The sequence below is a fragment of the Tenebrio molitor genome, chromosome 4, assembly GCF_963966145.1.
Source record: "Tenebrio molitor chromosome 4, icTenMoli1.1, whole genome shotgun sequence".
Taxonomy (NCBI): Eukaryota; Metazoa; Arthropoda; class Insecta; order Coleoptera; family Tenebrionidae; genus Tenebrio; species Tenebrio molitor.
In genome coordinates, this window is record NC_091049.1 from 28,732,629 (window position 1) to 28,759,826 (window position 27,198).

General features: G+C 40.1%; 6 protein-coding genes across 10 annotated transcripts; 4 read left to right on the forward strand and 2 right to left on the reverse strand.

The window, feature by feature from the left end:
• The first annotated feature begins 559 nt into the window (after positions 1-559).
• On the forward strand, positions 560-13,143 carry LOC138127558 (uncharacterized). Of its 3 annotated transcripts, XM_069043614.1 has the most exons (7): positions 560-724; positions 1,099-1,386; positions 1,491-1,517; positions 11,212-11,405; positions 11,458-11,718; positions 11,766-11,957; positions 12,260-13,143. In XM_069043614.1, exons 2-7 carry the CDS (start codon positions 1,112-1,114, stop codon positions 12,685-12,687), a joined length of 1,377 nt encoding a protein of 458 aa, XP_068899715.1. In that variant the 5' UTR covers positions 560-724; positions 1,099-1,111; the 3' UTR covers positions 12,688-13,143. The 3 variants fall into 3 exon arrangements, with proteins under 3 accessions (XP_068899715.1, XP_068899717.1, XP_068899716.1); XM_069043616.1 differs by lacking the exon at positions 560-724 and having other exon boundaries at positions 824-1,386; positions 11,766-11,947; positions 12,260-12,537; XM_069043615.1 differs by lacking the exons at positions 560-724; positions 1,491-1,517 and having other exon boundaries at positions 829-1,386.
• Positions 13,144-13,499: 356 nt separating this feature from the next.
• LOC138127572 (zinc finger matrin-type protein 4-like) lies at positions 13,500-15,352 on the reverse strand. Its single transcript, XM_069043633.1, has 5 exons — positions 15,201-15,352; positions 14,884-15,102; positions 14,487-14,832; positions 14,152-14,223; positions 13,500-14,105 (listed from the first exon to the last, which is right to left on the reverse strand). The coding sequence occupies exons 1-5, from the start codon at positions 15,235-15,237 to the stop codon at positions 13,724-13,726; spliced, it is 1,056 nt and encodes a 351-aa protein (XP_068899734.1). The 5' UTR covers positions 15,238-15,352; the 3' UTR covers positions 13,500-13,723.
• A 126-nt stretch (positions 15,353-15,478) lies between these two features.
• LOC138127571 (gustatory receptor 68a-like) lies at positions 15,479-25,564 on the forward strand. Of its 2 annotated transcripts, XR_011158274.1 has the most exons (3): positions 15,479-16,362; positions 16,419-16,946; positions 24,044-25,564. XR_011158274.1 is itself a non-coding variant. In XM_069043632.1 (2 exons), the coding sequence occupies exons 1-2, from the start codon at positions 15,571-15,573 to the stop codon at positions 16,689-16,691; spliced, it is 1,065 nt and encodes a 354-aa protein (XP_068899733.1). In that variant the 5' UTR covers positions 15,479-15,570; the 3' UTR covers positions 16,692-19,002. The 2 variants fall into 2 exon arrangements, 1 of the variants encoding a protein (XP_068899733.1); XM_069043632.1 differs by lacking the exon at positions 24,044-25,564 and having other exon boundaries at positions 16,419-19,002.
• Positions 20,299-25,208, reverse strand: P5CDh1 (delta-1-Pyrroline-5-carboxylate dehydrogenase 1). Its single transcript, XM_069043598.1, has 9 exons — positions 25,067-25,208; positions 24,297-24,504; positions 22,357-22,625; positions 22,129-22,300; positions 21,889-22,076; positions 21,435-21,836; positions 21,190-21,378; positions 21,020-21,138; positions 20,299-20,889 (listed from the first exon to the last, which is right to left on the reverse strand). The coding sequence occupies exons 1-9, from the start codon at positions 25,108-25,110 to the stop codon at positions 20,774-20,776; spliced, it is 1,707 nt and encodes a 568-aa protein (XP_068899699.1). The 5' UTR covers positions 25,111-25,208; the 3' UTR covers positions 20,299-20,773.
• LOC138127595 (COMM domain-containing protein 3) lies at positions 25,353-26,446 on the forward strand. Of its 2 annotated transcripts, XM_069043669.1 has the most exons (3): positions 25,353-25,758; positions 25,804-26,078; positions 26,126-26,446. In XM_069043669.1, exons 1-3 carry the CDS (start codon positions 25,629-25,631, stop codon positions 26,315-26,317), a joined length of 597 nt encoding a protein of 198 aa, XP_068899770.1. In that variant the 5' UTR covers positions 25,353-25,628; the 3' UTR covers positions 26,318-26,446. The 2 variants fall into 2 exon arrangements, with proteins under 2 accessions (XP_068899770.1, XP_068899769.1); XM_069043668.1 differs by having other exon boundaries at positions 25,629-26,078.
• LOC138127600 (uncharacterized) lies at positions 26,345-27,086 on the forward strand. The gene is made up of 3 exons (XM_069043675.1): positions 26,345-26,478; positions 26,523-26,651; positions 26,700-27,086. Exons 1-3 carry the CDS (start codon positions 26,442-26,444, stop codon positions 26,993-26,995), a joined length of 462 nt encoding a protein of 153 aa, XP_068899776.1. The 5' UTR covers positions 26,345-26,441; the 3' UTR covers positions 26,996-27,086.
• Positions 27,087-27,198: the final 112 nt, after the last annotated feature.

Consider the following 27,198-nt stretch of genomic DNA (forward strand, 5'->3'; position numbering starts at 1 on the left):
AAAGTAGTTACGATTTCATAAAACATAAATGGTTTAATATGAGATAAGCGTTAAAGACTTGGTGAAATAAAGAATTGAGCCTTCATTTTGAATCTTGTAGCTTATTCACTTAAAATATTGTACCAAATTTGTTTAGAACACGTTCACGTTTTCGTAGACAATGAATAGTCGTAATTAAAGGAAAAATCCAAAGAAAATAACTTCAAATGACGCCATTTTGAATATTTATAAACTGAGCGACGATTGAAAATTAGAAAAAAACTAGCACATTTTACGATATTATGCACCACTAAACAAATATCAGAAATAAAAATTGAAACAGTAAGACTTCATTTTGAATGTTGAGTCATTCGCCATTTTGATTATTTCAAAACGACTTTAGTTTTTCACAAGAGTAGTGCAGTATCTGCAGCGTAAAAAAAATAACAAAAGCTCGGAGTAAATTGAAGATGCGACACTCCATTTTGAATCTGGATCGTTTCGTCATTCGGTAAGATTTTGGTGATTTGCGACAGTTCGGCCATTTTGAATGTCCATGGACATTTTCCTGGTTTTCTCGTCAAAGTCGGCGTCGGTAGTCTTTGCAACTTTCCAGTGTAGCGCTCTGCTATCATCAAAATATGGTAATAGATATTACCTGTGCGATATAAAAGCAAGATCGCGACGAAAAACCACGACAAAGCCGAGCAGTGTGTGACCTTATACAGAGTGTTCCCGCAAACCGGTGAGGATCTTAACCCCTCTGAAAGTCGATCCGTCACATTTCCCGTTTCCTGCGACGCGAACGTTTAAAAAGTAAAAAGGCGAAAGAAACCGCCAAGTTCCAGTGTATTATTTCATCGGTGGCGTCGGATTTTTCCTTTTGCTGATTTTCACTCTAGACAAACCGTCTAGCCTGCTAAAACAAAAATACACCCGATAGGAAAACAAGTGAACGAGACAAAGAAACAAAACAATACGACGTTCCTACTCCGACTTACTATCCAAGCACGATTCTAATAATAAGACACCTTAGTTTAAATTGTACTCCAGCTCGAGGAGCATCTCAAAGCCGCGTTCAGCCGCACAAGTGACGGACGCCACTGACGTGTGTTCCAGAACCGGTGCCGACATGATCCTGCTCGTCCTGCAAGCGGCGCTGTTGCTGGGGACGGGGGCCGCCCCCGCCGCCCCCCGGGACCTCGACGCCCTCATCGACGACTTCCTGGGGGGGCTGTACGACCGCTACTACGCCGCCAAGCCCGGAAGCGACATATACGACCAGATGCAGGGGGACCAACCCCGCGACGACAACAACCAGATCAACGGCGACCTCTCCAAGTTCCTCTCGGTCAACTTCTCCGACAGCGGGAACATGACCGACTACTTCCGCACGTCGAGGAACAGGTGAGCGGCGAAGGGTTGCGCGCACGCCCCCCAAATCGGGGTGACGTGACGCCCCTGTCTCTCTATTTTTACGCATTTTTCAACCTTCTGTTTTTCTCATTCAGACAACGGGAAGTCGATATCGACGACAGGTAAACCTGCGTGTGTGTGCGTTGCATGCGTGTTTCTTTTTTGCACGACCCAGTACACCAATTTTCCCTCATCTGTCAAAACGACGTCGAGCGTCACTCGCGGATACACCGGGTGGACCGCGCGTCCGATTTGACAGCCGCTTGCTATTTATAGACGCGCATTTTGCCTTTTTGTTTTTCCAAAATTGATCAAGGCCGCCGCGATCTCCCGCGACCACCTGCGACCGATCGCAGGTCGTTAATTCGAATTTTTATGACAACTGACGGGGGGCCCCGGTGTGATGTAATTCCGAAAAATTTTAAATCATTTTTTTTTTGCCTCCCCTTGCGTCACGTGAGTTTGTTTACGATGTAACCTTGACGACGAGCGCCTCCTGGAAAAATTTCTGTTACGCATGCCGTTTCTGCTAATCGTGAATCGAGATCGCGATGAGCCAGTTTTCGAAATAATGACATGTCAGAAATTTTGACAGCTGTCAGGTGGTTGTTTTTTCTGAGCGGCTTCCATGAAGGCGGTACATTTAGAATGAGAAAGTCAAGGACAGTGATGTTTGAAATAAAACTATTAAAAAATATCGACGTCGAAAATCATCCATGGAAAACTTGCAGGTTAAAACAAAAAAGTATCGTTTTAATGTCATTCACACTAGTTAAGTGAAACATTTCAATTTTGTTCCTTTGTATTCACACTTATTTTAAAATGACAGAATGGACAAGATGGATGACATATTACATATTGTTATTCGGGAAAATGACAGTTTAATACGGAAATTTTTTTTTTTGATTATAATCAAATATTTTTCATGACGAAACAACCAACTCCAAATAAAAATTATCAAATACAATGTGATATGTAAAGCTTAATTTAAATTAAAAAAAAAAAAATACTGTCACTAATTCATTTTAAATGATTATCTAAATCACATTTTTTTTAATTAAAAACTCTTCCACACATTCTTTCGAGTGTTTTTCTTTTAACCAAGAATGACAACAAGAAGAAAGTTGTTTACAATTTATCAAAATGACAGATCATGTAAGTTTTGTAAGTTGTGAAAGAATGGCACTTAAAACATTTGACAGAAAATAATTTTATATTTGTTGCTCATCTGCATTAAAATGATAAAATAGAAAACAAATGACTTATAATTCTCGTTTGGAAAAATGACATTTTGATTTTGACATTTCTAATGATAGAAGTAAAAAAATTTAAAAAACACATTTGACAACTAAAACATTATTTTGATCAAAAAATTCCTTTCAATATGTTTTTTCAATACAGAATTACAAAAAAAAATTGTTAATACACATCTGTGGCATACTTCGCTTTAGAAATGACAGAATTTATGACATGAATGACGGAAAAATGACATTTTACAACTTTGACAGGCCACTAATTTTTCGTGACGAAATAAGTAGCCATCAGAAAATATAAATGATCAAAAACACATATCTATGGTACAATATATTGTCATAGGAAGAATGACATTTTCAGAACTTTGACGAATGTAATTTTTTATTTATTATCAAATGTTTTTTTATCACTCGGAAGAATGATGTTTAATTTAAGATATTTTGACAATGTTTTTTTTTTTATTTTTAACCACATTTTTCTTAGGACAAAACAATCTGCACAAATATTTAAATTCTCAAAAATATTTCACACAAAACAGCTGACACCCTTCAATAATTTAAAACGTCAAAAATTAGTGGTTTCTGTCAGAGTGTTTTCAAAAATATCGGGTGACTTTTAATGATTGACAAATTTAGTGGGTTGGTACTACTGAATAATTGGTACGTCTCATCTAGTCATTTGTCAAAAAATTGTCTGTTCATTCGGTTTCTAGGTTAAGATGCTAAGTTAAGATAATGGCAATTTGATTTATTTTGACTTTTGAACTGTCATATTTGAATTTGACAATCAAGCGTACACAAAATCATAAATGTGTTACCAACCGAACAAAAGTACATATGAATGTAATTTCAATTATTTTAAAAGTCACCCGGTATTTTTCGTATAATTTGCAGCGTGTTCAACAACAACTGAGCCCGTTGGCAATGAAATAATTGAAAAATATTGGTGTTTTTTTGTCTCGAAATTGGCACAGGCCGGATGTTTTAACTTGACAAGATATTTAAAAAATTAGGTTATGTCGGTTATGTATTGCAAAAATCAACCTTTTTAAATTTTCCTGTCAACAATGTGAAAGCTTACAACCGGAAATGCGTTTATATTACAGTGGTACCAAAATCATTCAAATTTTCATTGTTAACAACAGATTCAATCATTCTTGACCACGCCGTAGAATTTAAGTGAAATCGTTGTCAATAGAATTTTTTTTTTCATACAAAATGACAATACGCATCTGTGACAGGCATTTCAGAAATGACAGAAATTACGTGCATTATTAACGACATCTTGTCACTTGGAAGAATGACATTTTAATAACTTTGACAGACAATAATAATGTACGGTTGGTGGACAAAAAAAACTGGGACAAAAATGACAACTATTCAAATCGAAATTTGGCAAATTTGCACCGTTTAATTCAGGCTTGCGAACAAATAGGTTAACTACGAAATGATGACATAAGACAAAAATGCCATGTGTGACACTTACAAACATCAAATCGAATTTTAGATTTCATCCGTTTTCAATTCAATTTATAAAAACACGTAGGTAAAGGTATTATTTAGTTCAGATTTCTTTATTCTTCTTCTTGTTGTTTTTAAAGAAGCAGGAAAATTCGTCTCCTGTCGAGCTCTGATGGCGGTTTCAAATGGATGTAAACGAAGAAAGTTTATCATCTCAAAATCTTCATTATCCGTGGTAACTTTTGGACGGCCAGAGCCTGGTCTTCTTACAATGTTACCAAAAGTTGCAAGTTTTTGTTTGGTGAGCAAAACAGTGTTTTTGCTAACGTTTAGCTCGTTAGCAATTGCTCTTATGGTAATACCCTCCCCAAGGCGTTGTCTAATTACGTGTTTTTGTACTTCTGTTAGATTTGGCATAATTTCTTGTCAAGATAACTGTCAACAGTGATTGTAAAAGTCAGTTTTATTTTGACTTTATTTTGACAATTAAGAGCTTGATACAAACGTAAGAAATTTTGCGTGTCCCAGTTTTTTTTGTCCACCAACCGTACATTATCAATCATTTATTTTTTATGACGAAATAATTACATATTACAAATATAAATTGCCAAGGACACTCGCATTCCAAGTAAGGCATATCTATGGTACGTTTTTTTTAATGAGAATGTACTCGGATGAACAACTTTAAAGATTCCGACAGAAGTTGAGTAATTTCCTGTCGGTGATTTTTTTACAATTCTGTTGTGATTAATCAGTAGTAACGGCAGTAAGTGACAAATGATAAATATAAGTAAAATGAATCTTTTCGGTGGTTGATTTTGAACTGGCGAAATGACAGAACGGGGGCATGTGTCAAGCTTCCGCTCCGCCCTCACGAAAACAAAATCGGATCGAGATGACGCAGGAGCGACGTCCGGTGGCCAATTCCACAACAAATCGTCGCGCAAACAAACACGGAAATAAATCCGGACGTAAACAACGGAATTACGCCGACCAACAGCCACGTCTGGTAAACAAAAACCGCCCGACAAGTGCGTAAATCTTACGACAGACACCGACAGGCCACTAAACTTGTAAATGATGACATTATGCGAATCGGGATTTTTTCTGCACACACACGAAACGCAAAAGTGTGATAGACGAGCGCCTCGAGAGGCGAGACCGCGACCACCGGTGCGCCGGTTCAACAGGTGTTCCTCAGTGTCGTTATTCATGAGGCAGCATGAATGGGCGAACACGAAGGCTTCCGCGAAAACGACGAATTCCTAGACCGGAGCCGCCGGTCTGCTGTCGCTTCTTCGAGCGCGGAGATTCGCCGAAATTTCGCCGGATTGCGCAACGCCGTACCCGGAAAAATCCGGGAAAAAGTCAGGGTCGCCCGGCGGTGGTGGCGCCGCAAGCGACGCTACTCCGAACATGTCTGGCGGAATTTCGATTTTGACAGCTGTCGAAAGTGACAGGTTCGGAATGTCATGAGGAATTTTGGGAATGTGCGATTTCGGGCGAGGGTCAAACAGCGCATTTCTTGGCCCTGGCAAAACATCGAGAGCTAAAAATACGTGAATTGTCGTGAAAATTGCTTGTGCGACGATTTTTCTTCTATTTTCGATTTTTATTCGAAAGTGCGGCGTTTTGAAAGAATGCGAATTTGACGTTTGGGTTAGAATTAGAAACAAACGAACGCACAACGTCTTGTTTGGCATTTTTCGCGTCCGCAAGAATTTTTACACGTTTCTAAAATGAATTTAAAAGATCTTTCAGCAAAAAACAAAAATTTTCAAGAACAACGAAAAGAATCCAAAATTTTCAAATACATATGTACAAAAAATCAACTTTGCATCTGTTAAAAATTACCCTTCTTTCTGTAGAAAAGAAAAAAGCACACAAAAAAACAAGACGATTTTAATGGATTCTTTATTTTATTTTTATAACATTCAATAATTTAAAGCGTCACAAATTAGTGGTTTCTGTCAAAGAGTGTTTTTAAAAATATCGGGTGACTTTTAATGATTCAGACTAATTTAGTGGGTTGGCACTGCTGAATAATTGCTACGTCTAGTTATTTGTCAAAAAATTGTCTGTTCATTCGCTTTCTAGGTTAAGATGCTAAGTTAAGATAATGACAATTTCATTTATTTTGACTTTTGAACTGTCATATTTGAATTTGACAATCAAGTGTACACAAAATCATAACCGAACAAAAATAATTTCAATTATTAAAAGTCACCCGGTATTTTTCGTACAATTTGCAGCGTGATCAACAATGACTGAGCCTGTTGGCAATGAAACAATTGAAAAATATTAGTGTTTTTTTGTCTCGTAATTGGCACTGACCGGATGTTTCAACTTGACACGACATTTAAAAAAATTTAGGTTATGTCGGTTATGTGACAAGGAAGACAGCTGACACTCGGTAGCAGCCAAGACACAATAAATGTTGAAAATGTAAAGTGTAAAAACCATTTTAATAAATAAACTATTACAAAAATTAACCTGTGATAGTAAATTTCAAATTTGCCTGTCAATACTGTCAAAGTTGACAAAATAATTTGTATTCTGAACAAGTATAGATTGACAAAGATTTCAAACAGGAAAAACGTTTAAACCGTCATTAATACAATTTAAAAAACACGCCCGACAACCTAAATATTTTTTATTTAAAAAAAACCTTTCAATATATTTTTTTCAATGCAGTTTTACTTCGTTTTAGAAATGACAAAATTTATGACATGAATGACATTTTTCAAGTTTGATAGGCCATTCATTTTTTATGACGAAACAGTCATCGGAAAATATAAATTGTCAAGGACATATCTATCGTACAATATAAAGTCCGTTTTTTTTATAATCAATTGTCAATGTCAAAATACAGTAAAGACCAAACTGTATATTAAAAAATCACTGACATTCGATCCAGTTCTATCTTAGTTTCGCCCTAGATTTCCCCTTGATCATTATTGAGGTTATGTTGCATATGTTTATGAGTTTGAGACACGTGTTTAATTTAAATTTAAATTGTCAAATGTAACAATCGGTGACAATTTCAAAAATCAATGTTTCAAACGCGATTTATAAAATTCACTGTTTCGAATTTTCTGCCTACCTGACAACACTTTGACAATTGATTAGAAAAAAAACAGACTTTATTGTCATAGGATTAGGAAGAATGACAGCTTAATAACAAAAAAAAGTCATTGTCAATTTAAAACGTCATTAGCGGTTTCCGTCAAATATGATAAATGTCGGAAAAAAAATAAAAAAGGTTGGAAATTTTTTGAAAAGACACGAGTTTAGTGCTGGTATTCGTCACGTGTCCAATTAAAAACTGAAAGAAGAAGCGGAAAACATTTTGAAAAAACACAAATTGCGATTCAGCTTGAGAACCGCTAACGCACAAAAACAAACGAACTCCGCCCCCCTGTCATTCTTCCGAGTGCGTTGTCGCCTGGCCGGCCGCCAAAAAACCACTAAACCCGAAAAATTCCGAAAATTCCCTCGAACCTTCAAATCCCCGAAACAATCGAATCTCGCACCTTCCGCCAATCGCTCCCGGTGCGTTGTCTTCTGTCAAAAAACCCTAAAAAAAATGAACACAAATCATGGCACACTCGACTTGCCAGCGATCGTCGAAAACAACAACCGGCATCCTGGAAACGTCAAAACTCTTCGACTTTCTTCTGTTCGTCGAAGCCGCCTCGAGTCGGGAGGAAAAAACCCATCACCCAGCCTCCTCTATATGCATATCAAAGGTCAACGTTTCCGACGGCCATATTTTTCGTCCGACTAATTAAACGAAAAACATACGACACGGCCACCTTGATCGATGACGACCAGACCGGGTGTTATTAATAATTTTAATTTCCTGTCCCGTTCGACGGAGGCGGTTCCAGCGGCGGGCGTTCGCGCGGGCCGTCCCCGGAGGCTGCCGGCGCGCCGGGGGCGGCACGCCACTGGCGGAGGAGGCCGTCGTAACGTCGCTCACACGTTCACATTACTCTCTCTTCCGTCCTGATTACGCACACAATATACTGAACGTCTGGCCTCTGTCTAGAGTTTTTATATCTTTATTTTTATCGCATTCCTAGGCGAGACAGTAATATAAACCCGCTGTAGTTACGTAACGGTCATCATCTCGCCGAGTTCACATTTAAATCAGAGGCGAACTTGTCCTTTACGCGTCCAGCCGCAAGAAATTATCTCTTGGGACATTTTCCTCTCCACGTTAAACCGTCAAAGTGGCGCGTTTCCAACAAAAAAACGCTAAATCCCACTTTGAGGTTATGCACGGACTGTTTGACAACTGACAGCTCACCGAAAAAACCGAAATCGGGTCGTAGATTGATCCGTACAGATCACAAATACGGCCCTGAAAATTCAAATTTAAGTTGGCAGTATGACCATTTATAGTAATTTTAGAGTTCACTTCTGCTTGTCATTTCTTTTAGATCATAACCTCAAACTGTCAAAATTTAAGAAAACTTGAACAGGATTTTGTAGAACTGCATCATAGTACAATTGAAAGTCACTTGGTAGATTAGTTTGTTCGGGTTTCCCAAAGTGTCAAAATAAAAATCGATCAAATCTTAATTAAAAATTTAGAATAAAAAATTTGAGGTTATGTCTGTTTCGTAATTTGTCCTGTGAGACCTTGTAGTTATCTTAGGATTTCGTCGAACTGCCACGCGATAAAAAAAATTGATTAGTTGACCCTGGCCAATGGAAGTCAACTCGTTGATTGATTCGTACGGATTTTACAAATTACCACGTGACAGAAAATTTTGAGAGAAGACGAAAATTGAAAGTGGACTCGTAGATTACTTCGTACAAATTCTAGGGACTGTTGAAATAAAAATAGGTTCAGAGGAAGAATGTCAAAAGTATTGCTGTAAGCTGTAACAAGTAATTTTGATTATATTACCTACTCATTATTATTTTATTAGTTTTACTTCTTTGGAACTGTTACATCATGAAAAATGAGAATCTACTCGTAGATTAGTTCATTCGAGTTTTAAAACTTCTAAAAATAAGAATATACGGAAGAGAAGAGAAAAAGTTTTCAACAATCAAATCATGATCATTGTATGAATCAATCTACGAAATAAATTTTGTTTTTACGATCCAAGATTTTTTTAAACAAGCATATTCCTAGGTCATTCCACAACTTTCTAAGGATAATTTTTACACTTATCTGGCAGTTTTGCACCTTTTTTTTATATTTTCATTTCTCTTCTCTTCAGACGCTACGCTCCACACCGACCTGCTTATCTTTGCAAATAAACTTGCAAAATTCCCGACGAATAATTTCCGCTTTTAGCATATTTAAGCGTTAACACAATATCATACATTTTTAAAAGTCAAAATCGTGTTTTTGGAAGTCAACTGTCACACCTTCGTCTTTGCTTAGTGAGAACTGTCAAACTTACAATCTGTCACTTCTCCGAAACTGTCACATCTGTTTGTCACAAAATTATGCAACATTCAGGTAGTTCTTATTACCATAAATTGAACAACAAAATTTTTACGGGTGTCATTTTACTTTTTCACATTTATTAAAAGTTGGTTGACATTTCAAACATCAAAAAATACCAACCCAAATCGCAAACGAGGGAAATTCAAATCGCAGCGTCGAGCACTAGAAAAGCCATTAGCGACACAACAATTTGTAGAATCCATTTTTACATATTTGCTAGACTTGCAGGTATGTAGTCTGGACTTGTTCTCCATGTCGGGCTTGAACACCTTACTTTCCCATTCTAATGTCTAGGTCTAGCGTGGGTAAAGCCTCTCGCACACCGGAAAACCACCACGCTCGTGCCGCTTCGCCAGTGCGCTTTGCGTGCGACCGCCTTTAGCTCTTCATTCACTTCCTTGTGCTGCAGACGGCGGCTTTTTGCATTCTCTCTTCCGTGATAGTTCATTACTTATAAACTGCACAGTAGATGTCAAAATGTTACTTCAGGATTCTGGATTTGACACCTCCAAAATGTCACCAAAATCTCCAAACATCGTCCCAAAACTCCCTAAATTCAGTAAAAGTTACCAAAATCTGTCTTCTCACGTTTGCGCTGTCACAGAACAAAGACAAATTCGGATAACACCAATAGACCCTCACCCGCGTGGGGCTTTCTGTATCTTCAACCCTCTTCTTCGTGGTCTTTCGCAACTTTTTCCAAAATTGCGATTTTTTATTATTCAATTCCCTCAGTCCAGAAGAAACATTTTGATGTTTACTTACAGTGGATATGATATTTTTTAATACAAACGTCTAGACTGTGCAGAGTATTGACCTTTAGTGCGTATAAGGTGCGTTCGAATGACGGTGTCGCGTTATAGTGCAGTCTAGTTGGCTGGGCTTTTTCTTCAACAGCAAAAACAAAATAACGAGAAGGCTGCGACGGTTCCGGTATAATTTTATATTCAACGAAAAAAACGCGATTTTGTAAAAATACTCATTCGGAAACGGTTTGCAACAAGTACTAACAAGAACAACAGATTTTTTGAATGGTTTACAATGGTTTTGAAGTGGTAATGGACAACCACTTCCGCCTAATTTCCAAACCGTTTCTTGCGCAGTGACGCAACTGCAATAACTTCATTTTGTTGTGGTTGACAAAAACTAGTTTTTTATACTCAACACTCAAAAAGGTTTCTCAAACTGTTTATTAATTTTTTTGGAACACTCGATAAGACGTAGTCATAAAACTAAGCGAAAAACCAAATTTTGAGATGGTTTTCATTACTTTTTTCTGCCGTTGGTAACGCAAAAAACCATTTTCACCTGCAGTTCGCATTAAAATATAGGTATTCTCTACTTCACGTTTTAAATCTGAAAACCATTTTTGTTTACTTTACACTAGAGAAGTGTCCATTTGTTGTGCAACTTAAACCACTACCGTTACGGTTACGTTTTCTCACAAATCTTGTCGTTACTGCTTGTCAAACTTATTTTGTTTTTAGCTTGACATGTCTGTGTTGTTGTTTTTGTGACAGATGGATGACAAAATGTCAAACCATTTTCTAACCGCTTCAAAGTCTTTTGCGTTGGCATGTCCCTTTGACAGTAGAGGGTTCAAAACCTATACGCTTTTGTGTCGACTTTTAGAGCCAAAGACAACTGGATCCAAGTTTTGAAGGAAAACATTTTACGCCAGATCGGTCGATCGAACATGACAGTGCCGAGAAGCGAAGACATCCGAGTGAACTCGATGAACATGTCGATGCTGCCCGATCTCCTCAACGGGACTATCTTCGATGGTGACCACATCACCGAGAAGATCCGAAGCTACTACCCTTCATGTAACTTGTTCGCTGTCAAATCTTCTCATCTCCTGAATTTTGTTTTGTTCAGGTGACATGCCCTCCACTATGGAGCAAGATGTGTGGAGAGACGACAAAATCATGAACCTCTACTTCAACAACTTCAATCAAGTGTCAGACGAGAAGGGTTTGAACATCGCCACCGCCACTTTGCGTCTCTACAGGATCCCGTCGAACGCCACCAAAGCCGCTGGAAAGGCGGCGGATTGCGACAGCAGCGCCTCCGCCGAAGAAGTGAAACTGCTGAGGGTGTCGATCTATTGGTACACCAGGTCCGTGCGGAAGAAGAAAGGTGAGTGGGCTCGAGTGCGATTCGCTCTTCTCACTTTTGGGTTCTAGTCAAGAGATGTCTCTCTGACAGCAAAGTGATTCAAGAGAACGCCCGCTGGGTGGAGCTGAGCGTCAAACCCGCGACTCGAGCCTGGTCCAGAGGGCGCAACTTGGGACTCGCCGTTCTGGTGGAGGACCAAGAAGGGACTGTCCTCAAAGCTGACCAACTCTTCAAAGGAGCTCTATGCATGGTCGGCGCGTGTGAGTTTGCAAATAACACAATTAACGAGTTCTTGCCGCCATTTACACTCTAATCGAGCGCTTTGCATGATTTGCGAGAGGGAAACGTCAACCGAAGTGTCAAACGTAAAGTACAGCGCCTCTGGTGGTTGATCCGCCAAACACGCAAAACCGCCAAATTTCAAATCGGAATGTTGTCATTTCTTAGTGGTTTGTGTGGTTGATTTCGCACCAACAGAGGACGCTTCGGTCTGTTTGTTAAAAAGTTTGAGAGTGGAGTTGAGGTGTGTTAATTAAAAAATTGACAGTCGCTTTGTCCACAGCCACTCCGAAACCCATTCCAACAATCATCATCGACGCCGCCCGCCAATCAAACGAGCTTGACCAACGAATTCATAGCCTACTTGGACGAAATTCAACAGCGGCCCTATCTGGTGACATACCAATGTTACCAACAATAGACGTGTGCACCCTGGAATTCCCCGAAAACTACAGCCACCCGCCCTCGCACATCGACGACCTCCGGACCAACGCCTGCAACCTGAAGAAATCGCAGGATCAGGCGCAACTCCTGGCCGAAAAGGACCGACTGGAGAGGTTGGCAACGCTGCCCGAGCTGCTGTCGTCGCGCCACATCCGCCACCAAAGACAACACCTCAAGTTCGACCCCCGGTCGAAGATCGTCAACAAGAGGATACTGACCAATGAGGAGCTCCAAGCGCTCAATCTGAACATTACCATCGACAGATAATCGTCGTTTGCCTTCGACGAGAATGGATAAGACTGTGTTTTTAATTTTTTTAGGAGTAGGCATGTAAGTTATTTTTATTTATGACACTGACACTTTCCACAAGTGTGTAAATAGTCACGTGATTAGTTGGCTTCTTTTCTAATTTAGATTTTGTATTGGTGCTACCTCATGTTTATTGTTAAGTTTTTTATGTACGGCGACATCAAATGTGGCGCCGTTTAGGCGAAATTTACGTTGTAATTAGTCTAGAAACTATTTATATTTCTATTTATGTCTGTTTTATTGTTCTGATTTTTAATGCGCTTGTTGTACTTACTTTTAAATTTAGACGAATTTAAGCTTCTCTTCTTTATACTCTTCTCACTCTACAAGATCATCTAAGTTATTGCAATAGCTGTTGTAAATATGTATAAAAACTCAAATTTATCGAAATAAACGTCTTCTTTTGATAAACAATTACATTTTCATTTATTTTTCAACTACTCTTTAAAACTTTTGATCATAACGTTGGCACTTCTTATCCTGATTTGGGTACCATTTTCACGAGTGCAGAGCTGTTATCCCACAAGTTTTTAAAACTGGTTTATCATGAAAACTTATCCACATGTTTTGCATAACCACACAGTGGCTCAGACCTTACTGAAAATTGTTGCACAGTAAGATTTTACCTCAGCACCGGAACCAAACTGACCCAGTTTTGCCTCCGCAGGGTACCAACCGTCACTTAAATTATCCACTAAACTGACATCATCAAACTGATTACCACAGCAGAAGACTTCACTTGCTTTGTGGTGACTTGCAACAAGTAAAGCTACACATATCACGTTTATTTCGGTGAAACATCAGAATACTCTCTTCCTACGTTTAAACTATACAAAAAAAATGCTTTTTTTGCACAAATCCACATCTGTTTTGAGGTTATGTCATCAATTTCTCGGATTGCGCAATTACAAAACTGATTCTTTCAAACAACGTCAATTACACATTCTTCGGCAAAACAACGTAAATCCACCTACTCGTCTACATAAAGCTCGTCTTAAGCCTTTTTCTGACTAGCCTTCTTCAGGTGATTCTTGCTCTGCAAGTGTTGCTTGAACTGCATCTCCGAGTTTGTGGAGCAGTTACACGTTTGACAGTAGTAGTGTCCTGACGGCGTCCTGTACACCGAACAGTCCCCCTTGTCGGCGTCCGCCGCCAACACGCTGGTCAGGATGTTGTCGTGGGGGCCGCCGCTCGCCACTTCTACGTTCTGCTGTTTCAGCTTCTTCCTGTGCTTCTGTCCGCTGTAGTGGCTTTCGAGCTGCTCCTGACACGTTGTCGTTATGTTACACAGTTCACACCGAAATCCCGGCGTAGCCAAGGGGGCTTCGGTTCGAAAATCGCACCCGAAAGAGTCTTCGGTCGGCTTAAGACTGGAACTATGCGATTTATGAGTGTGAGTGTGACGGATTTGGGGCCCCTTACCCTTCCCTCACCCATTTGCCGTCCGTATCGTAGTGGCCCTTGCCCGCGGGGGCCTTCATCCCTAGTGTAGCTCTGAAAGTTCAAATTTTAGGTTGGTACCACTGCACAGAAGCGTAGAACTGCCACTTTGACAGATTAGCCTAAAACGTTATTTTCGCACGGCCGATTAGGACAAAATCCATGCGGACTTTTACAAATTCCCTTAAAATCGCAACAACTAGACCGTAAACTAGTGAATCTATTCTATTTTATTCTAGTCGGTCGCGGAATTAACTGTCAATAGTGTCATTTGGGTGGCGTCCTGCGATTCTGTACTGCCAATAGAACTGTCATACTTCCTGTGGTTCTTCCCCATATAGTGAGACTCCGCGTGTAATTTCCCCGTCAAAGGCAAATCACACACATCGCAATAAAAATACAACGGATTGCTCTCGTCCCCGTCCCCCTCTTTCGCCTTGACCGCCATTTTGGCCCTTTTGTGCAGCGGCTCCCCCGTCCTGTCCGAATACTCGATTAGGAACCTCTTGATCTTCTTCTCGTGATTTTTAGACTTGTAGTGCAGCTTCGCCACCACGTTGCTGCTCAGTTGCGCCTGACACAGTTTGCAATACAGCGGTTGAAAAAGTGAGGTTAGGTCTCTCGGCAGAGTCTCATCGTAACAGTCCGGAATCGTGTCCCTCACTAGCAAAAAAAAAACAATGAGATCGACTCACACAAGCGAAATCTCATTACAGATCTGGTTCGCGTATGTTTTCGGTCTCTCGTACTCGCGCTTTTGCAACGACTGCAGGATTAGGTTCCTCGCTGCTTCTATCGGATACGTTTCTATCTGTGGCTCTGCTCCGTGGTTGTAATACGAGTTTTCCATGACTTTTTGGTGCGAAACTGTTGCGGTTTCTTCGGAGTTTGCTCTCTTCTTCGGAATTTTGAAGTTTCTGTCAAGCTCTTTGGCTAAAATTGAAATTTCAAATTGTCAAGTTTTTGAGGTTATGTCAAATTTTTCTTCGTTGCTTCATCTAACTGTGCTAATGAGCCCCAAACGTACTCACATGGAATATATTCGCCACCGTCCGTCGTTTGCATCATTCTTCGACAAGATTTTCACAGTAATTGTCAGTTTTATATGATATTTTCAATAAATGTTGACAGATGTCAAATGTCAAACAAGGAGGTAAACAAAATATACACAGTGTTCAAAATTCTTATCAATTTAATTTAATTTCTCCACTGTATAAGCCCTAAACACAGACATTCTGAGTAATAAACGAAAGAGAACATTTACAAAACATACAAATGGTGATGGACTGTTTTCAAACAATCAACATCCATCACTCTCTAATCACCAAATAATTACAGCTCTAACCGCGATTTACATAATTTCTCCAATTCTAATCGCTCGAATCGAACACCACCAACACCATGACCAAATCCCTTGACAGAATCTTCAAGTTCGGCAAATTTCTTTCCCTCACGCCCACCTACGCCCACCCACAAATCACCTTGTTCCTCAAGCTTTACGCGCTTCTTGTGGCACTGTCGATAACGGCTGCTCTGGCAACGACAATGACCAAAAGAAACTTCTACTACATGAAGAGCGCAGTGGGCGGCTTGCTGGACGCCAACCTCTTGGCATTCAACTACAGCACGGTCGCTGTGATCTTCTGCAAGTGCGAACAATGGCACCGGTTGGTCTTCAATTTGAAGATCGTCGTTGCGAATCTGAAACCCACGACAATTTCGCACCGGATTTGTATCTTCGTCGTCGTGCAACTGGTCGGTGTGGTCATCATAGTTGCGTCGTTGCAGACCTGGCTGGAGCTTCTTGGAATAGAGTTTTTGCAAAAGCACCACGTTCAATACTTCCAGTTGTATTTGCTGTTTACTTACAACACGTTCTTGTGCGTTATCGCTAGTCTCATTCTGGCGATGTATCGGCGCTTAAGTCTCAGCTTAAGCCACGTCAACACCACCATTTTCAAAGACTTGCAACGCACTGTCAAGACCCTCGACAACTTCTTGCACTTCTTGAAGGACACCGTCGATATCTTTAACGACATCTTCGGCTGGCCCATTGCCCTGTCGGTCTCGTACACGACTCTGCACATCCTCAACGACTGCTACAGCATTTTCTTGAGGAGCTCTTTCTATAAAAACGACGACAATATCGCCAGGAAACTCACGGCCGATGTCTCACTAGCGCTGTTGTTTTTTGTGAGTGTCAAGAATTTGTTTGTGAAGACATTTACGTTGGAATTCTTCTGTTGCAGATTGGGACGGTTGTCTTGATAATTATCTGCGATTCGATTCTGATCGAGGCGGAAAAGATACTCTCGTTGTCTCAAAAGTTGCGCAAGAAGTTCAAGAGGTCTGGTCCTCAAGTCAGGGACAATCTATTCGCGTTTGGCAACAGTGTAATCGAGAATTTTCCGAAATTCTCTGCTGCGAGGTTTTTCGAAATTAAGAGGTCAATTATTTTGAGAATCTTGGGAACTATTACGACATTCCTTATTGTCATGATTCAGTTCCGTCTGAATGTGTAGAGAAATAAAACAATAAATCGAATTCAATTTTTAAAAGATGCAACAATGAAAAAGTTATTAAAAATTATTCCGAGATGTAGAAGATTTTTTGTTTAAGTAACAGTTTCTGGATTATTGATTGGTTGGACTCTGTATTAATTTGGGTTTGTTTGTCTTTGTTATCGCTTGTCAATAGCAAAGAGATATATTTAAACCATCGTTTCTTATCCAACGGATATTGTGTTATCAGTTATCACAGTGCGCGTTACCACATTGGTAAGGTTTTATTTTGATATTTTTCCACTGTAAGCTTTATATTTCCAGTGAAATAACTGCGTCTTTGTGTTAATGTAGAACCTACTTGTTTGTTTTTATTACATATTTCCTGAAAATATTTCTTTCTTCCATTTACATTAAAAAATCAAATGCACCAATAAAAATCAAAGAATTGAAACTATTTCTCGATTACTTTATTTATCCAACATTCAATAGTAATATCGTGTTTTACTAGTTAGTTTTAATTGAGTAAACTGGGCTATAACTAGTCTGTTGTTATAACCCACGTTGCCATTTGCACCGTGGGTTATAACATACATAACCCACGTTGCCATTAGCACCGTGGGTTATTAACGTCCATAACCCATCGGGAGCAGAATTTCATCAATAATGTCATTATCTAAAAATTTTGGAATATTGGATAAAACATTGTATGGCATACGTGGGTTATTAAGTACTACCCACTCGAGGTAATAACCTACTCGGGCAAGCCCTCGTAGGTTACAAATACCTCTCGTGGGTAATATCTTAAATAACCCACTTATACCATAAATAACTATTTTCTGTTTTTCTTATATCTTGATGACATTATTTTGTCTTTACGTTTCTTTTTCTGAAAAGAAAAAAAACGCTGAAGTTTTTCTTATACTGAGGTATACACCAGAGCAGAGCTCAGCCAATAATTATTTATAGTTGGTTTATAAGTGTAACCTCAGCTGTTCTTTTTGTAATCTCAAAGAGCAAAAAACTTTCGAATTTAATTAGAACGAGCGTTGCAGATATCAGGATTTGTTTTTAATATGTCAGTTTATGATGATAAAACCACAGACAATTAAATGATAACCGTCCTGTTCAAAAGTGTAGTTTAAGTGATCCCCGCAGAGCGCTAGTAAACGGGGGCTTTTTGGGGATATTATTCATCTTAAGTTCAAATGACATTTTGAATTTGAAGTCAAAAAGTTATTAAATTACAAGAAATTGTCTGAATTCAGTGGAATTTGGTGTAATCATGGTAAATCAGAAAGAAAATATGAACTTACTGTACTCAATCTTAACTCTAAAATCATGTCTAAACTATTCTTTATATTTTAAATTAAATTTGACTGTCATTCAACATCTGACAGAAGCTTGAAGCGCCCGTTTTGTGGCGCCCTCATCGGCGGAAATTGGCTCTTACTCGAAAACATTTTCAGAACAGATCGTGGGTAATAGAAACAAGAAAATTGTGAAACTGTAATTCAGTAGGAATCTCTTTGTGTCTAAAGTCACTAGGTAGAGATATCTAGTGTCTTTATTTGTTTCTAGAGTGGCTAGACCCATGGCGGCTGCTTCCAAAAACTCTAAAGTTTATACTGAATTCGGCATTCCACTTCTACATTATTCTTTTAAAACATATTCCACAAAATTTTATGGGATTTAGGTTTGTTTAAGCGCAGGTTTTATTATTGAAATTAAACTAATTATCGAGAATGAACTGATTTATTTGAAAGCAGCTATTCGACTAATTAAGAAAAACGACAAAAAACGCATGGTGTGACAAAAATAGAGAGGCACAAAAACTCACTCGCTTACATAAGTCACAATGGAAATAATACACATCCGTGACATTGAAAAACTGTACTTTTTGTTCAATACTCTAACAAATTCTTTTTGAAATATTTATTTTGATTTACGACACAAGGAAATTATTTCAAGTGCTTGGGAAATGTTGGTCTCATTTTGTTTAATCATTTTCTCTTCGATTCACAATTTCCTTTCTACTTATGTTGTTGCCCGTATCCATATTTTGACAATTTTTTTCTTCAATAAATAATAAAATAACTATTTTGTGCTCATAGCCTCAGAATCGGTATTTCCCGGTTATCCTCGGAGTGCGGGAAGTCCGATTTCCCGCACGCGGTATTTTTTACTTTGCAGCAGAAACTAGGGGAAATTGTATTGTAAGGTTTTTAATGACGTAACAGACGAAAACGTCAATTCAATTGAAACAAAATGGACGTTTCGTTACATTTGCAATTGTAACATTAATTTTCTTTAACACAATAAATGAGTAATTTTATTATAAAACAAATAAGAATACCTACATATAATTCTAAAAGGTAGGTAAGCGTAATAACGGCCCCGAAAATAATTATTGTTGTTTTACAAGTGACGAGAAAGAATTTTGTTCAATAAGTTTTGTGATCTTGGAGGACACCAGCGACGCTTTAAATTTTAATGATCTAGTAATCAGCGCGGAAGGTGCTACCAACCTAATAGTAAAAAAGTTACTAATGTTATATTATTTACTTTTTAAATTTTATCTTTAAATATGTTTTCCTTACTTTTGCGGAGAGAAATTTCCCGCATACGTTAAGTAAATAACTAATTACCTATTTTGCTTTTCTCCTTTTTAGCTTATTATTACAATACATAATAAATTGCCAAAAAAAAAGAACGACTAATGACGTTCTTACATTCTATTATTTTTGTTTTCTCCTTTTTAACTTACTAGTTATATAATAATAATTATTACATAATACATTCAATCCATGATAAAACTTATTTATTTATTAATCAGTGACATTACAATTGCATCTGTAATGAAATGACGTTAATGCGGCATGTTTCATTGAAAAACTGTAAAAGAAACCGAAAATGTTACATTTTCTTTAATTTGCTTTGTCAGGTGAAATTTATAATTTTTCTTCTTTACAAAGGAGCTGTCGATTCACAATAACAATTTTTGGTATAGATTCAGATACCTATATTAAAACCTGTTTCAGTAACATCATAACTGATTATATTTTCTTTGGAATTGTTTTCTCTTTTTTGGTTTAGAACATGCACCTTAATAATAAATCAAAACCAAAAACTATGATAACCAAATTGGTTTGGCAAGATTCGCGCAGCTAATTGTGCGTTTTTGAATTTTTGTATTTTTTCAATTTATCCCTTCATCTAAGCAAATTTTTTTAATCTGTATCGTATGCAAATAAACATTTTGTCTTTGAATACATTTAAAACGCTTTTGAGAAATCTCCTACACCAAAATTGACATGGTGTCGTCGTCAGGCGCCATTTATATCAACATATTTCTTGAGTTTGTGGTTTTCGTGGCTCTTGTCAATTGCCGAAAACTGACATTTTTCTTCTTTAAAGTATGAATTATATTTTCTATCTGGTAAGATTTTATTTGTGTCTGTCAAGATAATTTATTTCTTTCCCGATTAATTCTGTAATCAATCATAATACAGGTGGTCGACATCACAACATAACAAAAACAATTACACTTATACTTCGGACAAGAAACAACCCCAAAAACTGTCTTAAGGTGGAAAATAAGAATAAGAAAAAAATGGACGTCACAACATTAACAAACAGAAAGCATTTATTGCTACTTTACATGTTCGAAGTAATATTTTCTTCCCTTGATATGAACACAAATTTACAAATGGGAAATGTTTCACAATATACACGACTCACTAAGTGACCTCTCTAATACATGTATAAATGACAAGAACTGAGTTATAATACACATTTATTACATTCTCCGTTCATATAATAACAGTTACAATAATTACAGTAATATTGTCGAGAATTCCTTATACAACTTCTATTTTAAACATTTCCTAAACGTTGTGATTTTTTTTTTTGGAAAAAAAACCAACGCGAAAAAAAATTGACGCCTAATCAATAAAAACAAAATTAAAAACTCCAACAATATAAAATCCTTACAGTAATTAAATCTACTCTTGATCAAATAAAACTTCAATTTGTGACTGATGGTGATGTCTACCACGCGAAAATGAGAAAAATCAAAATAGATCAACAATGAATTAATTATTTTATTGGTTCATGTACGGATAACTGACTTCGGTCAGGGGGACGAAGGTCTCCTTGACAGCCTGGGGGTTGCCCCATCTGAGGACGTAGTGGGGGCCGCCGGCTTTGTCGTTGGTTCCTGTCAAACACACAAACGTCAAGTGGGGAATTTTGAGAAAAATGTTGGCGCCCTGTCAAGGTCGTGCGCCACAACAACTGTCATTCGAAATCATTTCATCCCGTTTGCATTTCGTTACGCGAATCATTACCTGATAATCGGGCCCCACCGAAGGGTTGTTGACCCACGATGCTCCCCGTCGACTTGTCGTTAACGTAGAAGTTGCCCGCGGTCATCTTGAAGTCGTCGAGAGCAGTCTTCAGCCAGTTTCTAAACGAAACGGATGTAACAAGTGAGATTTTTGCTTCAAAGTGGACTTACTCGTCTTGCGCGAAGACGGCGCCCGTGAGCGCGAACTGCGTCGACGATCCCACCATCTCCATGGTCTCTTTCAGTTTGTCGTCTTTGTAGACGTAGATGCTGAGAACTGGACCGAATATCTCCTCTGTCATGATCTTGTCGAGGGGATCTTTGGTGACGACGATCGTGGGCTCGATGAAGTAGCCGGTGCTGCACCAAAAGAATTCGATTAGTCCTTTACGAGCGGCGGAACGGGCGGCACCGACCTGTCGTCGCACTTGCCGCCGCCGATGACCTCCAAGTTGGGCGAACTCTTCGCGTGGTCGATGTACCCCTTGATCCTCTTGAACGCCCGCTCGTCGATGACCGCCGAGGTGAAACTGTCGTAATCGGTGGGGTCGCCGATTTTCAGCGTGCCCCTGATCTGCAGCAGACCCTCCTTGATCTTGGGCCAGAGCGACTCCGGCACGTACATCCTGGAGCATGCGCTGCACTTCTGGCCGCAGAACTCGAAGGCCGCCCTGATGGTGCCGTTCACCACGGTGGTGACGTCGGCGCTGTTGTGGACGAAGTGGTAGTTCTTGCCGCCGCACTCGCCGATCAGGCGCGGGAAGTTCATGTACTTGTGGATGTTCTGGCCAACTTGGGTCCACAGCCTGGCGAAGGTTCTGGAAAAGCTGGCCGTCGATGACAATTCGACACCACCTGGGACTTACTCACGGAACGCTACCGGTGAAGTTGATGCCCGCCAAGTACTTGGAGGCGGTGATGGTGTCGCCGAAGACGGGACCGTCCGCCGGGACGAAGTTGACCACGCCCGGCGGCACCCCGGCCTCGCGGCACACCTTGAAGATGAGCCAGTTCGAGAGGAGGGCGGTGTCGCTGGGTTTCCACAACACCGCGTTGCCCTGCAGTGCGCAACCGACTTTAGCCACGTTCACAGCATCCGTTACCACTTACCATGAGGGCCGGAGTGTAGGCGAGGTTGCCGCCGATCGCGGTGAAATTAAACGGCGACACTGCCGCTATGAAGCCGTCGATGCCCCTGTACCTCATCGAGTTCTTGGTGACCTTCGGGTTTTCGGAGATCGGTTGGTACTTGGTGGCCTCCTTCAGGAAGTAGGCGTTCAACCTGTCACAAGACAACGGTTACAACAAGAAAAAGCGCGACCTGGGCTCGGGGCTCGCCTGAAGAAGTCGATGAGTTCGGCGGCCGAGTCGATCTCGGCTTGGATCACCGTTTTGGCTTGGCCGAGCATGGTGGCGGCGTTCAGCGTCTGTCTGTATTCGTTGGCCATGAGGGAGGCGGCCTTCTCCCATATTTTCAGACGTTCGGGAATAGGGGTGCGGTCCCATTTCTTCTGGGCCGCGACGGCAGTGTCGATCGCCTTGGTCAGCAGATCCTTGTCGGCGTAGTAGAACTGGGCAATCTTTTTCTTGTGGTTGTGCGGGCACACCTGGTGGAAGCGCAAAAGTGTCAACTTGCTGACAATTAAAATTAATTTCTTTTATTTAAAACGACCGAGTATCCGCTTCGGGCTGCAAATCTGTGTTCAAAATGATTTAAAATTTTCACATCTGAAAAATGTATTGCCAACAGAATAAATTTAAAATAACTGAAATTCACATAAATTCTGATTCTTCCTCTAACAAGTTCGATTCTTTTAATGATTGATTGTTTGTGTTTTCAACACTTTTATTGTTTATCGCGTATTTGTGTTTTTAAAAGTATTTCCGATTAATCCCAATTTTTACGTAATTAAAATTGAGTGTTGGTGTTTTCTTTGTTACGTACTGGAGGGTTGGCAACGCATTACGTCAAATTCAAATTTATAACCCTACAGTACACAGAAATGATTACTTCGTACTTTTTTTTTTGTTATAATCTCTTCTTTTACAAAAACCTCGGCTTTTTTTTGTGTACGGCTTTCATATAATGGACATTGTGTCGGCTTTGGAACTGGTAAGGTACGCCGAAACTTCTTTTACATTATTATTTTTTTCAGCAATTGATAAAACATTTTCAATCACAAAAATTAAACGATGGTCACATAAAAGGTTTAAACGAGTTTCTCTACACATTTTAAGGTAAGTACCTACGGTAGTTGCACCTTTGTAATGATCATTGATCATGCGCAACTATTGCGATTACATTTTGAGGTTATGTACGTTTGGGGAACAATGATTTATTGCGCTGAATCGATTAACTTGGTTAATTAGTTGATGGTTAAACCAGTTAAAGAGCCGAACCAGTCACAAATTTAACTCGCCAAGTTACTTGGTTGGTTAAATTTCACAGTTCAACTAATTAAACCAACCAATAACTAACAAAAATTACAAATCGTCTCACTACGATGTGGTGAAGATTCAAAAAAATGTAATCCAACATTTCATTTCCTCCATATCAAAACTCCACAGCGTTGCCACTTTTGTTTTTGATGGAAACTGCGGTGTTGGCGAATTTTTGTTTGTGAGCAGGGTACAGCGTGTGATCGAATAAATGTCACATCAAGAATGCCTTGGACTGTCATTCCACACATCTATTTGAAAAGAGCAAATGACATTCCAAAGGTCTCTTAATCTGGAAATTTATTTGATTGCACGATATGTGAGCGAAAATCTACATATTCCTTTTATTTTTCATTTTTTGTCTTTGTAATTCTGATGAAAAGTATGATTTTGAATTAGTCGTAATACAAAGCACTATTCGTAAATTTTTCTCAATCTTCAAGGATAATTTTAAATAAAAAACATACACAAATTTATCTTCAAGTTAATTTTAACTTGACAATGACAAATTGAATTTATTTCAGTTTCTTCTTACATTTTATTTTTCTTCTTTATTCGAGGCCGAGTGTTTTCTTTTCATTTACAGGTGAACAGCTGTTATTACGTTCATTAGCGTCATTACAGTGTAAAGCGAGACCTTGAGCGGTTTCCGGACAAATATCCACCGGATTTTTGCCACAAAACCACTCACTCCCAGTGGAATGATCGTCAAGGTCGCCGCCGTGAGGGGCGTGGCCCGACAGCAAATCGCTGGATTCCGGCCAACAGCGCCTCGAACAACATCACGTGACCCTCGAATCGCCCAATCCGCAGAAAGACAACTGGCAAAATCCACCAACCTGATACCTGACATCGGCTGACTTGAATTCCTTATCCCCGATCACGATCGGCACCTCCTCCGTCGTCGACGCCGTCTTCTTGAGCGCGTTCTCCAACTCTTGGCGCTCCTTCGACCCCTTCAGGTACTCCAGGACCGGCTCGTTCTTCACGCCGAAGTCGTTCAGCTTGACTTCGGGCACGATCGAGCCGAGGCATCTCACGCCGACCCTGTCGACCACAATCGATCACATCTCCGAAATTCGAATTATCTCATGCCGCGTGATAACTGTTCTAATCAGGACCCGTCACGCGTCCGTGTTTTCCTAATTATGCAGATCGGCTATTTTTGACTTTTCCCAAATAGAAATAGAATCGGGCGGAATTTCCCGTTCTGTCTCTGATGTGCTAATTTTAAATCGCGACGAATCAAGTCGGCCGAAACAAAACACGGCAGACTCTGGACTGGAGCCCGGTCAGAGCAAAAGACGATCAGCTGACGCGGGATTGGTTGTCTCGTAACCAGGGCAATCTGGATAATTGATAATGATTTGTTGGCGATCAAGTAGGCGACGATTTGATCATTAGACGCGAGTGAAGGGGCAGCTACGCCACTGGCCCCGAATATCGATTTTGCTGGCGGTGGAAAATTCCACCGACGAAGGCTCGGCTGAACCCACTTACAAGATAAGACTAATCGATCTGTACACATTTTCGACAAATAAATCAACAAGACTGACACTCTGACACCGACCGAGATGAGATAATTTCTTATCAATCAAATTTTACTGACCTTTGGAAACTGGTCGAGATTGTTTGTTTACAGGCGGACAGCATTCTGCCGATTGCGGTAGAAGCGACGGTGATGCGAACTTTTCACGGGAAAATTTTGAGGGAAATTCACCGAACCGGGCACAAACTGACGTCCACCATTTGACACTTACTGAGCGTAACGTCAATTTACGTAACACTGTGAACTTGAGGCGGTTAGGTTGGCACCTCCTCGACACGTTTTATTTAATTATAGCACGGCAGGCGCTCGCAGTTTCGGAAAACCACACCGGAAACCATTTTCGGCCGGAAAAACAACAACAGCGGCCGCTTCTCGCCCAGAATAAAAATATACCCCGGGCCCTGGGGTTGGCCAGCCTGACAACACAAACATCGCTTCCGGAAAAATCGCAAAAATATTCCTCTCGCCTAGATTTTTCCCACGCGACCAAATCGGATCAGGAAGCTGTAAACAACACCGACCGATAAGATAAGCGCGACCTCGATTGTGCTACCAAACTCTAATTGAGTTGGCTGCACTGACGTCGAGCCGCACACTTTGAGGTTATGTTGTGACAGTCGAGATGAAAATCGGCGAAAATCTCACAAAGTCGCTACAACTGGCGAATAACACGACCGCTGTGACCGACAGCGTCTTCAAAAACTTGCTCGAGAATTGTTTCGCGGTGTTGACAGGCTCGCCCGAACCCCACAGTAAGTGCCCCCTTGCGCGGAACCCACTTGACCGGCTCGTTTTAGATGTGAACACTTTGTACAACTCCAAGCCCGACTTGATGAAAGAGTTGTACGCGGCCCTCCTTTCTGCAAGCGCTGAATTCGTGAGGACTGGTCAGAATGGAGAGCAAGCAGCGCAGTTTTTGTCCGAGCAGTGCGGCTACAGCGCGGCCAAGACGGCGCTCTACGGGGGCCACTACGAGCGAAGTCGTGCGGAAATCGAGGCCAGTCTTGTCAACATCGGCAATTACTTGCCACATGTCACTGACGTGACTTGGAAAATTGACTACATTATCAAAGTATGGAGTGGTATTTTGAGCGTCCTAGATTAATAATTCATTTTTAGTCGAGTTTTTCGGACAGCAGTGGAGGGCCTTTGTTTCGTATCGGCCTCCAGACCGAAAAATACGACTCGGAAAGTGACGGCAAAAAAATTGAATTTGTCACCTTCACCTGCGATAGTCAGGAGCTTCAGGATCTCGTTTATAAGTTGAAAGACGCGGTACGGCATTGTCAGAGGATCGGAAGTGAACACTAGGGGGCACTGATTGTGTTTATCGTTCCTATTAATATTTATTGCGTGTTTTTGATATGTAAATAACTCAAACTATGATAATTGGTAATATAAAAGAAGCGTCGGCGATTGTGCAAATAAAGTAAAAATGAATTCGTTTGTTTGTTTTGCCCTTCTAGTTCTTGGTAAGTTAGAGTTGAAGCGAGAACATTTAAAAATTTTAAAATAGTCGAAGGGAGCTGCGCGCCCTCTGAGAGAGCGGACGATATCGGAACTACCGAACAAATTTTGCAAAACGAAGGAACTGAAAGAAGTCTCGAAGTGGATGAAGCTAGACAAGCGGATACGTCTCAATCAGGTACTTTTGATTTGTTTTTAATAGTTTTTGTTAATTTTTTTTTCAAAGACAAAAATCCCGTGCAAGAATGGTTTGAAAACTTGGCGAAAAACACCTCGTCTAATGCTCAAAACACAATGAACGCCATCAAAGATTGGTTCTCGCAGATTTCGCAGAATTCCAACACCCAAGGGAGTCAAAATCTGCCAACAATGTACATGGGCAGCTTCCAGTTGCTGAAAATGCCGATGCCCCAGTTTAGTGACGTCCTCAAGGGGATGGGAAACTTGGCAACAGCGGCGCAAGCTTTCAACAAACTGACGGGGGGTTTACCCCAAGGTTTGCCTCTAGTCCCGCAAGGGTGACCGATAAAGTAGCGAAGCTCGTGGGTGCGTGTTCTGTTGGGTGGTTTTGCAATTTAAACAGTCGTTGGGGCAATAAAAATTAATAACCAGAGATGTGATCATTTTACCCCTGGGAGAGGGTGAACAATTGAAAGAATAAACGCGGGGAAAGGTTACAATGCGCAGTTCAAGGTCTTGCCAGTCGGTGGGTTCCGCGTGTCACG